At 39.3% G+C, this 13,804-nt stretch overlaps 1 protein-coding gene across 1 annotated transcript; it reads left to right on the forward strand.

Annotated features, from left to right (window-relative positions):
* The first annotated feature begins 2,629 nt into the window (after positions 1 to 2,629).
* Positions 2,630 to 13,585, forward strand: LOC113063798 (myosin heavy chain, fast skeletal muscle-like). Its single transcript, XM_026234124.1, has 40 exons — positions 2,630 to 2,675; positions 2,834 to 3,046; positions 3,133 to 3,276; positions 3,346 to 3,502; positions 3,892 to 3,919; positions 4,023 to 4,134; positions 4,224 to 4,316; positions 4,412 to 4,475; positions 4,569 to 4,667; positions 4,750 to 4,853; positions 5,022 to 5,160; positions 5,243 to 5,361; positions 5,477 to 5,626; positions 5,714 to 5,884; positions 5,961 to 6,261; positions 6,527 to 6,594; positions 6,678 to 6,765; positions 6,845 to 6,962; positions 7,051 to 7,174; positions 7,602 to 7,738; positions 7,823 to 8,078; positions 8,163 to 8,405; positions 8,488 to 8,664; positions 8,758 to 8,903; positions 8,990 to 9,080; positions 9,186 to 9,575; positions 9,653 to 9,779; positions 9,878 to 9,996; positions 10,099 to 10,295; positions 10,387 to 10,570; positions 10,654 to 10,819; positions 10,917 to 11,041; positions 11,240 to 11,548; positions 11,655 to 11,858; positions 11,952 to 12,077; positions 12,220 to 12,390; positions 12,837 to 12,941; positions 13,033 to 13,128; positions 13,239 to 13,370; positions 13,488 to 13,585. Exons 2-40 carry the CDS (start codon positions 2,846 to 2,848, stop codon positions 13,503 to 13,505), a joined length of 5,799 nt encoding a protein of 1,932 aa, XP_026089909.1. The 5' UTR covers positions 2,630 to 2,675; positions 2,834 to 2,845; the 3' UTR covers positions 13,506 to 13,585.
* Positions 13,586 to 13,804: the final 219 nt, after the last annotated feature.

Consider the following 13,804-nt stretch of genomic DNA (forward strand, 5'->3'; position numbering starts at 1 on the left):
ACACCTAGAAACGCGATTGGGTGGTTTTTGTAGAGAAAACCTGGCAACCCTAGCTGGGGGAAGCACTGGGCACGTAGCTGGTCCCAGAGGACGTGCTGTCATGGAACGTCAAACTTTGATTGGCTGATGATTCTGTCACTAAAGGGAAGCACTATCTGTAGAGCTGGTCCTGTTATTACAGTATACAGGCTGGATGCAGACCTTTTTTTAAAGTTGGATATTCCAGTTCAATCTCAACTAAACTAATCATAGGCCATTTTTGGACATTACACAAATTAAAATTATACCTAAATAATAATGATAATAATAATATATATATATATATATATATATATATATATATATATATATATATATATATATATATAATTTTACATAATTTTATTTTTTATAGGGCAATAAGAGAAGGCCCTGCTGGCCCACCACTGCTAATGTTAAATAATGAACCTTATTATACAGTGTTATTGAATCCTTCTTTGATTTTAATGTATTTATTATTTGAATGGTAAATTTCCTTGAAGCCTTGTAATTACATTAAAAAAGTTTTGTGACTCACAAGCATTAATGCAGACATAATTTAATAACATCTGTTTAAACATGAAAAGGATTAGATTATTATTAGTTTTGGTAAGTTAAATTCATTTTGGCAGATATTTTTGTTTTTAAAATAGTTTTTAGTAAACAAGGCTCAATATCTGAAGTAATGTTGTTTCTCAAGTTAATACATCTTGATGCAAGAAAGTTCAGATATTTGTTCTAGGAAACAAGACAGAAATACTGAGAAAATATCACTTCCCTAAATCCTGGATCAACAATCCAAAAACTGTATTCAAGACAAGTCAATGATTTTGTGGTTCAGCGCTTCATATTTGTCTTGATGCACTTAGGACAGACGGGTGTGATTACAAACCTTACAATATTGGTTAATGTAGAAATGGATCTGGCGATGCAACTCACCACGCTCAGAAGATGAATAAGTACTACTCCACATGTTGACTGTTGTCTGTAAATTTATATTTAAATCGAGCTCAATTCTCAGGTTTATGACTGCAACACAAAGTCTGTTAATAATCTACAACAATACTAAACTGGAGCAGCTGATAAATGTTAACATATAAACATAAATCTAGAGAGTCTAGAGCAAGTCAAAAACATTGTTTAATAGTTTTTATTTATTCATTTATTTCAAAGTTACAGTAAACTGAAAAAGCAGTGTACTTACTGAGAAATCTTACAGTAATGTGATGATAGGTCAGATAAGTCTCGTTGAGTAACCTAAACTTCATGATTCAAACATGAGGTCTCTCTGTGCTATATTTATGATTTGTCCATATATGAACATGCTGTTTATAACTTTGAGAGTCATTATATGACCATGAAATAAGATTCATATCTGGAGTGATCACTGAGCTTTAATTGCCCAATAAAAATCTGACAGAGAGGATTTTATTTTATTTTTTCTTTCATTTGAAAGGACTGTTTCAGTCCATCTTTGGTAATTCATCTAAGTTTTTAAGTGTTCCTGTGATTGAACTAGATATTACATACAGAAAGCTCTTTGTGATTTTGAAAAACATTTACATATGTCAAGGTCAAGGTCAAGGTCAAGTTGATTTATTATGTGTCCAGAAGTTACAGTGTCCATTAAATGTGAAAACTGTAACTTTCCTCAGTTTGCAATTGAAGAGGAAATAATAAAGATGCTAAATGTCCAAAAACAAATGTTGGAAGTGGCTGAACACAGGAATGTATCTGGTAAAACAGAGGAAAGAATGATAAATTACATCATGTGATTTAGAAATATCAATCGTTATATGACAGAAAGTTGCCCAAACATAAGTTGTATATGACCTTTTATCAAAAGTACAAACTTACAGTCATCACATTGTTTCCGTCTTGCTGTCACCTCTAAAATGAAAGAGCAGAGACAGCTGACTGCTTCTTCACATCTCAAACAAGTTCCTTCTCTTTGCCAAGATTAAAATAAGAAGCAACATTGAAATAAGATCTCAGTGAAATCAAATGAAATATTGTAAACAAACACACACACTCAGCAAGAAAGCCGACATTAAAAAGAAGAGACACAACATAAGAAAACAGGCTGGATCATCCAAATATCTATGATTGATATGTGATTGCTTTAAAATTAAAACATACAGTATCAATATCATGATTTTTTGACTGATTTTTGAAAGTAGCTTTGACTGCTTTTATTGTCCTCGTTTGTAAGTCGCTTTGGATAAAAGCATCTGCTAAATGACTAAATGTAAATGTAAATGAATGTAAGTATAGAAAAGCTGTTCAGTCGATGTAACCCATGAGAATAATTAAAATACGACATGCCCCAGCAAACCAAAAAAACAAATGAAGGTCAAATGAAGGCCAACATGTTGCTATTTTCCACCAGGACTGAGATGCATCATCATAAACCATGTAGAATAACATTACCAAATCCAGCCGGACAGTTCAGCTGAGTCTTCAGTAAAGATACTATATAAATGACAAGCTCTGATTGAAGCACAGTTGACATCAAAACTGGTGAGTCACACTATCTATCTATCTATCTATCTATCTATCTATCTATCTGTATAACTATTATTTAGTCATTTATCTTATTCTTTTTCTTCAGAATCCTGAACTGGACAGCTGAGATTTCTATCTGAGTGTAACAGAAGGTAAAGAAGTTCCCAACTGATGGTGACATTATGATCTGTTTGGAGGTTTCACTGATGGGAATGTTTTAGGAGCGTTAGAGTTGACAGTTAGACATTGAGAATCAGAAAGTGAATCTAATGAAGTTTATCATCATGGTGATGTCTGTTGTGCTCCACAGTGAAGTACAATCATGGGAGATGGTGAAATGGAGTGTTTCGGCCAGGCGGCCATTTACCTCCGGAAGCCAGAGAAAGAGCGAATCGAGGCTCAGACCGCCCCCTTCGACGCCAAAACAGCATTCTTCGTGACAGATGCAGCGGAGATGTACTTGAAAAGTACTCTTGTTAGTAGAGAGGGTGGCAAAGCTACCGTCAAAACTCACTGTGGGAAAGTAAGTAGCATAGATTGAAAAAAAACCTTTTGATATGTTACAGTGCTTGTGTTTTCTCTTAAATAATGAAACAATGTTCATTACAGACTGTCACAGTAAAAGAAGATGATATCTTCCAAATGAATCCTCCCAAGTTTGACAAAATGGAGGACATGGCCATGATGACCCACCTCAATGAGCCTTCTGTGCTGTTTAACCTCAAAGAGCGTTACGCAGCATGGATGATCTATGTAAGTACATCATCATTTATTCCTGGAATAGGGCAGCAACACTGTAAAACTGGACGATCTCCATTTCAGACCTACTCTGGCTTGTTCTGTGCCACTGTCAATCCATACAAATGGCTCCCAGTGTACGACGCGATTGTTGTGGCTGGATACAGAGGCAAAAAGAGGATTGAAGCCCCACCTCACATCTTCTCCATCTCTGACAACGCCTACCAGTTCATGCTCACTGGTGAGTGCACTCCAGCAGTCACTGAGAAAATACACTTTATAATATCTAGTGTGAAGCAATAACTCATTGTCTATAAATTGCTGTTTTGGCAGAGTTCGTAGAAAAGCTAAATCCAAATCGTATGTATATATGAAAGACTTTAGTTAACAACTTCTTAGTAAACGATACCTAAATTAAGTTTTTAAGCTGAGGAAACTGAGTGATAAAGTACAAATTAATGTTCAGTCAGTGAGTGCTTCATAACCATTATTTTACATTATTGTATTAAAAGTTACCTTCTTCTATATGCACTTATATGAATATTTAAAAAAATGGTGACACCTATTAAAACAATACCAATGCTAAAAGGAAAAAGTTAATCCTGTTAACATTTCACGGTTTAATTTCAGATCGTGAGAATCAGTCTATCCTGATTACGTGAGTAAATATTCTTCTGCTGACACAACCTGAAGTTTTTCAGTTATAATTGTAAATCAGTAAAAGATTCATGATTAAATGATGATCTGGTATATATCTCCAGTGGAGAATCCGGTGCAGGAAAGACTGTGAACACAAAACGTGTCATTCAGTACTTTGCAACTGTTGCGATGGCTGGTCCAAAGAAGACAGAGTCTGCCTCTGGAAAAATGCAGGTTAGTGAATCCCTTTTCTAGACGATGTTATTGATGACAGTGTTTGTGATTCACCTCCTGACTCTCCACTGTGCTACAATTACATCTAGGGATCTCTGGAGGACCAGATCATTGCAGCCAACCCTCTGCTGGAGGCTTATGGTAACGCCAAGACTATAAGGAACGACAACTCCTCTCGTTTTGTAAGTTGCACCTATGAATCATCATTAATAACATCATACATTTTCAATTTCAAAGCAGGCAAACAGTTGAGCTTTTATCAATGATTTCAATCTAGGGTAAATTCATCAGGATTCACTTTGGGACCACTGGTAAACTGGCCAAAGCAGATATTGAAACTTGTGAGTCAACACTGTTTTAAGAAAAACATTTTATTTGAAGGCTAAGATGTGGGTTAATCAATTAAACACAATGTCTTTTTTTTTCGTGGAAAGATCTGCTGGAAAAGTCAAGGGTAACATTCCAGCTGTCTGCTGAGAGGAGCTATCACATCTTCTACCAGCTCATGACTGGACACAAGCCAGAGCTGCTCGGTGAGAAATCTACAGGATTGTGTTTTCACTTATTTCTATGTTTGAGAGCACTGGCAATATACTGCACTTCAACTCTTTACAGAGGCCCTGCTCATCTCCACCAACCCTTACGACTATCCAATGATCAGCCAGGGTGAAATCACTGTCAAGAGCATCGATGATGTGGAGGAGTTCATTGCCACAGATGTATGTGGACAACTGCAATATCATTATTAGTAGTAGTAGTATTTTTAGATTTTATGCAACATTTCTGAGCAAACAAACATCAGAAAATCACCAGTTTGAACTGAATACTGCATGACAGTATGAAATACTCCAATAAACCATTGATTTATTTGGTCTGTGTAAAAACAGACTGCTATAGACATTCTGGGCTTCACTGCTGATGAGAAGATCAGCATCTACAAGCTGACAGGTGCTGTGATGCATCATGGGGCCATGAAGTTCAAACAGAAGCAGAGAGAGGAGCAGGCCGAACCTGACGGCAATGAGGGTAAGATCACATTTTAGCACAGATGAACATATAAACAGTGACTTAATTATCAACAATAATGCATAAAACTCTGCTTCCTTAGCGGCTGATAAAATCGCCTACCTCATGGGCATCAACTCCGCTGACATGCTGAAAGCTCTGTGTTACCCCAGAGTGAAGGTCGGGAATGAGATGGTGACCAAAGGCCAGACAGTACCACAGGTGAAGACTTCATCAACACATTTAACTTGTGGATACAGTGAGAAATGTCTCAGACATAGTCATCGTGAGAAGTAAGGGTAATCTTATTATCTACACTGACCTTTGAATTTCTCAGGTGAACAATGCAGTCTCTGCACTCTGCAAGTCTGTCTATGAGAAAATGTTCTTGTGGATGGTCGTCCGTATCAATGAGATGTTGAACACGACGAATCCTAGAGAGTTCTACATCGGTGTGCTGGACATCGCTGGATTTGAGATATTTGATGTGAGTATCAGTCATTAATGTGTCTGAAAGAATCAAGACATAAAAGACAACAGTCAGTTGAAATAATTGCTTCTTTTGAATTATCAGTACAATAGCTTGGAGCAGCTTTGCATTAACTTCACAAATGAGAAACTGCAACAGTTCTTCAACCACACCATGTTCGTTCTGGAGCAAGAGGAGTACAAGAAAGAAGGCATTGAATGGGCGTTCATTGACTTTGGGATGGACTTGGCTGCCTGCATTGAACTCATTGAGAAGGTAAGAGGATATTCGGTAAATAAATATTACTATTCTCACTTGTGCCTGTACTTGAGTGTGAATATTTCTTCAACAGCCAATGGGCATCTTCTCCATCCTTGAAGAGGAGTGCATGTTCCCAAAGGCTACAGACTCAAGCTTCAAAAACAAGCTGCATGACCAGCATCTGGGCAAATGTGCAGCTTTCCAGAAGCCCAAGCCTGCCAAAGGCAAGGCAGAAGCCCACTTCTCTCTGGTGCACTACGCCGGCACTGTGGACTACAACATTACTGGCTGGCTGGAAAAGAACAAGGATCCACTGAACGACTCAGTTGTGCAACTTTACCAAAAGTCAGCACTCAAAGTGCTGGCCTTGCTGTATGTCGCTGTGCCAGAAGGTATAAACATCTGCATTTCCTCAGTTCCTTTGTGTTTGAATTATGTACAAGACACCTTATTGTATAAAAAACCTATATAAAAAGAAATGAGATAATCAGAATGCAACAAACGATGTGATCACAGGTTTTGGAGTTTTAAAATAAGAAGTATGTCTATGCAAGAGAACAGTTAGATTCAACAAGATGTCAATAGAGATTTGTTGAAGGGGTTAATGGAAAGCAAGACAAAAAAAACTAAAAACCTTCTGTCATTGATATAAAACAGAGGGAGGTGGAAAGAAAGCAGGCAAGAAGAAGGGTGGTTCCTTCCAGACGGTGTCTGCACTTTTTAGGGTAAACAGATTCTCTCTGATTCTCTTGAAGTTTGTGAATTGTTTCACCATTGCAGATTAGATTAATTACAAATATTTCCACAGGAGAACTTGGCTAAGCTGATGACTAACCTGAGGAGCACTCACCCTCACTTTGTGCGCTGCTTGATTCCTAATGAATCCAAGACTCCAGGTAATCTTGATCCTTGAAGACTCAAATGCATCACAGTTTTGAAACAACACCTGAAACCTTAAGAACATTTGCATTTCAGGTCTGATGGAGAACTTCCTGGTTATCCACCAGCTCAGGTGTAATGGTGTGCTGGAGGGCATCAGAATCTGCAGGAAGGGTTTCCCAAGCAGAATCCACTACGGTGACTTCAAGCAGAGGTAAAGATACTTACTTAGAGAGGGTGTATCATCTAATCTTAATTTCCTTATTTCACAAGAATACTACTCTCCCCTAAATGTCCTCTAGATATAAAATATTAAATGCTAGCGTCATCCCTGAGGGACATTTCATTGACAACAAAAAGGCTACAGAGAAACTCTTGGGCTCTATTGATGTTGACCACACCCAATACAAATTTGGACACACCAAGGTGAGCTGTTCACCAAATACACCATGTGGACTGAACATTTTCAACTCTTTCCTTCTCATTTTTGACTCTGCTACAGTACAATGATATTGTAGAAGATTCAGTCCCTCCAATTGTCCTGCAACAGTCCAAGGAAGGAAGGCCTAAAACTTTTGAATATGCGTTTAGGTCTAGGCTTTGTACCAGTCAAGTTATTCCACACCAGATTACACAAAAAACTGCCTCCTCAAACTGTTACATCAAAAAAGAAAGGACAGAATGGTTTCAAATGTCATTCTTCACTGTAATATAGAACATAATAGATTTTTCAATTATTATTACTCAATTATTATTAGGGCCATATAGTGTATTCCAGGCCACATCTACTCTGAAAAGGACTTACTGGCTTCTTCAACGCTACGTCTTTAATATATTCCAAATGTTCTTGTAGGTGTTCTTCAAAGCTGGTCTGTTGGGTGCTCTTGAGGAGATGAGAGATGAGAAACTAGTAAATCTGGTTACCATGACTCAGGCTCTGGCCCGAGGATATGTCACGAGGAAGGAGTTTGTCAAAATGATGGAGAGGAGGTACAACTTACAATAATGTTGGGAACACAACTGTCTAGTAGCACAGCATGATAAAGGCTGATTTACTGATTACAATTTACACAGGGAGTCAATTTTTTCCATCCAATACAACATCCGCTCATTCATGAATGTGAAACATTGGCCATGGATGAAGGTGTACTTCAAGATCAAGCCTCTTCTGAAGAGTGCAGAGAGTGAAAAAGAAATGGCATCAATGAAGGAGAACTTTGAGAAAATGAAAGAAGATTTAACAAAGGCATTAGCTAAAAAGAAGGAGCTTGAGGAGAAAATGGTGTCAATTGTTCAGGAGAAAAATGATCTTCTACTGCAAGTAACTTCTGTGAGTATTTCAGCTCTTATTTATCCCAATATGATCCTACAGCTATGAACATAAGTCATTAACTATATCCATGTCAATGAACAGGAATCTGAAAACCTCTCTGATGCTGAAGAGAGATGTGAAGGGCTCATCAAAAGCAAGATCCAGCTCGAGGGCAAACTCAAAGAGACAAACGAGAGACTGGAGGATGAGGAGGAAATCAATGCTGAACTTACTGCCAAGAAGAGGAAACTGGAGGACGAATGCTCCGAGCTGAAGAAAGACATCGATGACCTGGAGCTCACCTTGGCAAAAGTGGTGAAGGAGAAACATGCAACAGAGAATAAAGTCAGTCTTTTATATATGTATATATCGCAGATTGTGATTCAGGCTCTTGATAAAGAAAGCAGTAATCAATGTTTCCATTTAGGTGAAAAACCTGACGGAGGAGATGGCCTCTCAAGATGAGAGCATTGCTAAGCTGACCAAAGAGAAGAAAGCCCTCCAAGAGGCACACCAGCAGACTCTTGATGACCTTCAGGCAGAGGAAGACAAAGTCAACACTCTGACTAAAGCTAAGACAAAGCTTGAGCAGCAAGTGGACGATGTAAGATGTTTGACATAAGAATAAGACCATGACCAAGAAATCAAATGTGTTGCACTATACCAGATTTTAATGCTCCAGTTTGTTTAACAATAGCTTGAGGGCTCATTGGAGCAAGAGAAGAAGCTCCGTATGGACCTCGAGAGAGTCAAGAGGAAGCTTGAGGGTGATCTGAAACTGGCCCAGGAGTCCTTAATGGACCTGGAGAATGAAAAACAGCAATCAGATGAGAAGATCAAAAAGTGAGTGGCCGTCAGATTTTGAACTTAACATAATTACACAAAATAAGTATTTGGCACATTTAACAAAACAACACTTTAAAAAACAGGAAGGACTTTGAGATAAGTCAGTTTCTCAGCAAGATAGAGGATGAACAGTCTTTGGGAGCACAGCTTCAGAAGAAGATCAAAGAACTTCAGGTAACACAAGCTCTAATATTTCTGATGTGAAATTATGAAGTGGTTGCATAGCTGGAAAATCCACGTTACAAATGTCAGTAAAGAAGTCTTTTTTTATTTATTTAGGCCCGTATCGAGGAGCTGGAAGAAGAAATTGAGGCAGAGCGATCTGCTCGTGCCAAAGTGGAGAAGCAGAGAGCTGATCTTTCCAGGGAACTTGAAGAGATCAGCGAGAGGCTTGAGGAAGCTGGTGGTGCCACTGCTGCTCAGATTGAGATGAACAAGAAGCGTGAAGCTGAGTTCCAGAAGATGCGTCGCGATCTGGAAGAGTCTACCTTGCAGCATGAAGCTACAGCTGCAGCTCTCCGAAAGAAGCAGGCAGACAGTGTGTCTGAGCTCGGAGAACAGATCGACAACCTCCAGCGGGTCAAGCAGAAGCTGGAGAAGGAGAAGAGTGAATACAAGATGGAGATTGATGATTTGTCAAGCAACATGGAGGCTGTGGCTAAAGCAAAGGTAAAGTCACTAGATTATCATTAATAAGTACAAAATCATCTTTGCAAACATATTCATATAATCTCTTATCTCTTTAGGGTAATTTAGAGAAGATGTGCCGCACTCTTGAAGACCAGCTGAGTGAAATCAAGGCCAAAAGTGATGAAAATAGTCGCCAGTTGAACGACATGAATGCACAACGAGCAAGACTTCAGACTGAAAATGGTAAGAGACTAAGCTACACTTAAAAAATCTTAAAACAAAATTGAGTTAAAATATTCTGTTATTATATTTCATGCTAATATTTGTAACTTGTTTCTAAGGTGAATTTAGCCGTCAGCTGGAAGAGAAAGAAGCACTTGTTTCACAGTTAACTAGAGGAAAACAGGCTTTTACTCAGCAAATTGAAGATCTTAAAAGACATGTTGAGGAAGAAGTCAAGGTAGAGTTGCACATATTATTTTGTTTTGATAAATTATTTCTAAATAAAATGATTTTTAAATCCAAGGGTGTTTTAAAAATCCCCAAATGTGCCGCCCTATAGGCCAAGAATGCTCTGGCCCATGCGGTTCAGTCTGCCCGTCATGACTGTGACTTGCTCCGAGAGCAGTACGAGGAGGAGCAGGAGGCCAAAACTGAACTCCAGCGGGGAATGTCTAAAGCCAACAGTGAGGTGGCCCAGTGGAGAGCCAAATATGAGACGGATGCCATCCAACGCACTGAAGAGCTTGAGGAAGCCAAGTAAATACAGCAAAGAAAACAGTCTTCAGTTCCCTACATATAATATCACAAATATTAGTAAGATTTCATCATTTCATTCCACTTTCTTCAGGAAAAAGCTGGCACAGCGTCTGCAGGATGCTGAAGAATCCATTGAGGCAGTGAGCTCCAAGTGTGCCTCTCTGGAAAAGACCAAACAGAGACTGCAGGGTGAAGTGGAGGACCTTATGATTGATGGGGAGAGGGCAAATGCACTGGCTGCCAACCTTGACAAGAAGCAGAGAAACTTTGATAAGGTAAGAAAGATGTGGATAATCTTCAAATCCAAACCTTGAACCATGGACTTGGCTAGTTAACAATGACTACATTTCTTCTTCAGGTCCTAGCAGAGTGGAAGCAGAAGTATGAGGAAAGCCAGGCTGAACTAGAAGCTGCTCAGAAAGAAGCTCGTTCTCTCAGCACTGAGCTTTTCAAAATGAAGAACTCTTATGAAGAAGCTCTTGACCACCTCGAGACCCTGAAGAGGGAGAACAAGAATCTGCAACGTAAATGGCACTTTTATTTTTACAGCAAAGATTTTAAAGAACAGAGATGCATTTAAAAACAGAAAATGATGTACAATTGATTTTTAAATACTTTCAGAGGAGATTTCTGACCTCTCTGAGCAGCTTGGAGAGACCGGAAAGTGCATTCATGAGTTAGAGAAAGCCAAGAAGACAGTGGAGTCTGAGAAAGTAGAGATCCAGACTGCACTCGAAGAAGCAGAGGTGACATTCCTTTGCTACAATAACATCACACCAGTGCTTTGAACAATATTAAAATATTGTACATGTAGTGGTTCAAAAACTTAATGTAATTATTTCCTTCTTAAACAATCACAAATGTACTTCCATAACTCTGGAGGCATAAAGTACATTTTTGACAAGTTTTAAATGTAAGTCAATTATTTATTTTTTGCCTTGCAGGCCACCCTGGAGCATGAAGAGTCCAAGATTCTCCGTGTGCAGCTGGAGCTGAACCAGGTGAAGAGCGAGATTGACAGGAAGCTGGCAGAGAAGGATGAGGAGATAGAACAGATCAAGAGGAACAGCCAAAGAGTGATGGATTCCATGCAGAGCACTCTGGACTCTGAGATCAGGAGCAGAAACGATGCCCTGAGAGTCAAAAAGAAGATGGAGGGAGATCTGAATGAGATGGAGGTCCAGTTGAGTCATGCCAACCGCCAGGCTGCTGAGGCCCAGAAACAGCTCAGGAACGTCCAAGGACAACTCAAGGTATCTCTCTGTAGAATGAGGAGTTTACATATTTTCTAATATGAATATGATACACGAAATAACTGAAGCTTGACATGCAACTAACAAAGAAAGTACATTTCCACAGGATGCCCAACTGCACCTTGATGAAGCTGTCAGAGGACAGGAGGACATGAAGGAGCAGGTGGCCATGGTGGAGCGCAGGAATGGCCTGATGCAAGCAGAGATTGAGGAGCTGAGAGCTGCACTGGAGCAAACAGAGAGAGGCCGCAAAGTGGCTGAGCAGGAGCTGGTGGATGCCAGCGAACGCGTGGGACTGCTGCACTCACAAGTACTAAAGATGATTAAATACTAACAACAAATTCAGGTAACATGATAATGTTTTAGTTAAATATACACTAAACTATCTGCTTAAATCCTGCAGAATACGAGTCTTATTAACACCAAGAAGAAGCTTGAGACTGATCTGATCCAGGTTCAAGGTGAGGTGGATGATGCAGTCCAGGAGGCCAGAAATGCAGAGGAGAAGGCCAAGAAGGCCATCACTGATGTGCGTGTTTGCAGTCTGTCGCTCTCTTCTAATTGAAAGAGTTATTTGACTTTGTTTAGCTGCATGTGGTAGCAAAGAGAACATTCATGGAAGCTAATTCTATCTATATTGGTAAGCTGATTTCCATTGTCTTATATTTCAGGCTGCCATGATGGCTGAGGAGCTGAAGAAGGAGCAGGACACCAGTGCTCACCTGGAGAGGATGAAGAAGAACATGGAGGTGACTGTCAAAGACCTGCAGCACCGTCTGGATGAGGCTGAGAGTCTGGCCATGAAGGGTGGAAAGAAACAGCTCCAGAAACTGGAGTCCAGGGTAAATTACAGACTAAATACAGACTTAGGGTGAACTCATACTAGGAACGGTTGCCTTGTGATGAACCAGAGTGCGATTATAACAGGTGACAGTGATGGAGGAATTTTTGCACTTATACTCACAAAGTAGAAATACTGTTTATCAATAAGGTGAAGACTAGATCTGTTATAAACAGTACTCAAATTAACTTTCCAAGTAGTTATAAATGTTTTTTTGTAGAAAATATGACCCAACTGAACCATGCTCTGGCTCACCTCTTCAAGCGGGCCAGGACAGGGTTCAGTGTACCGTGCTCAGATACGGTACAGAGCGATCACACTAGTCAAACAAACCAGACTTTGGGGCTTTGGGGGTGCTCGGGCATGGTTCACCTAGAGAGGGAAACCTTTCGATGAACTGGCCATGGTAGAGATTTGACAGGTGATAACAATAACTCTCTACTGAAGGTGCATGAGTTGGAGGCTGAAGTTGAAGCTGAACAGAGACGTGGTGCAGAAGCTGTGAAAGGAGTGCGCAAATATGAAAGGAGAGTGAAGGAGCTCACCTACCAGGTAAAACTACACAAGAATTAGATATTTAACACCTTTCATGATGATATACATAGATTAACCAAGACCATGAACAATTATTACACACACAAAGACTGAGGAAGACAAGAAGAATGTGACTCGACTGCAGGATCTGGTAGACAAGCTACAGCTGAAAGTGAAGGCCTACAAACGCCAAGCTGAAGAAGCTGTAAGTCTAATGTCAATGTCTTGAGTGTTTTGACATTTTCTATTCAATACACTCAGTGCCATGAGAACAATGCTCTGAAAGGGGTTGGATATCTTGTGTAATCCTAACAGGAGGAGCAGGCCAACACTCACCTGTCCAGGTACAGGAAGGTGCAGAATGAGCTGGAGGAGTCTCATGAGCGCGCTGATATCGCCGAGTCCCAGGTCAACAAGCTGAGAGCCAAGAGCCGTGAAGCTGGGAAGGTAACAACAGATGATGATTATTTAGAGAAAAATGACTTTTTTATACATATAATCTATGAAATATTTTCAATAAAATCTAATTTTTAAAATAAATTTATCTTTTTTTTTTTTTTCAAGACTAAAGCTGAAGAATGAAGACAAAACACCTACAAGCAAACATATGACTGACTTGTCCTGAGTTCTTCTGTGTCCATTAAATGGCAAATTAATTGAAAGCTTTATTGTCCATTATTTTTTCCGCTTTCAAACTTTTATCATATACTCTATCACTATTTTAAAAGACAACTATGAGGCATGATGTGGTACAGAACAAAAAAAAGAGTTTACTGAAATTGTGATAGTAACATTAAGAAACCAGAAATAAAAAGCAGGGGGGAAAAATGAAAACAGCCTGAACTTTATAACAAAAATGTGAAGTTATCTGTGTCAGTCGC

This window comes from Carassius auratus, chromosome 46 (assembly GCF_003368295.1).
Source record: "Carassius auratus strain Wakin chromosome 46, ASM336829v1, whole genome shotgun sequence".
Taxonomy (NCBI): domain Eukaryota; kingdom Metazoa; phylum Chordata; class Actinopteri; order Cypriniformes; family Cyprinidae; genus Carassius; species Carassius auratus.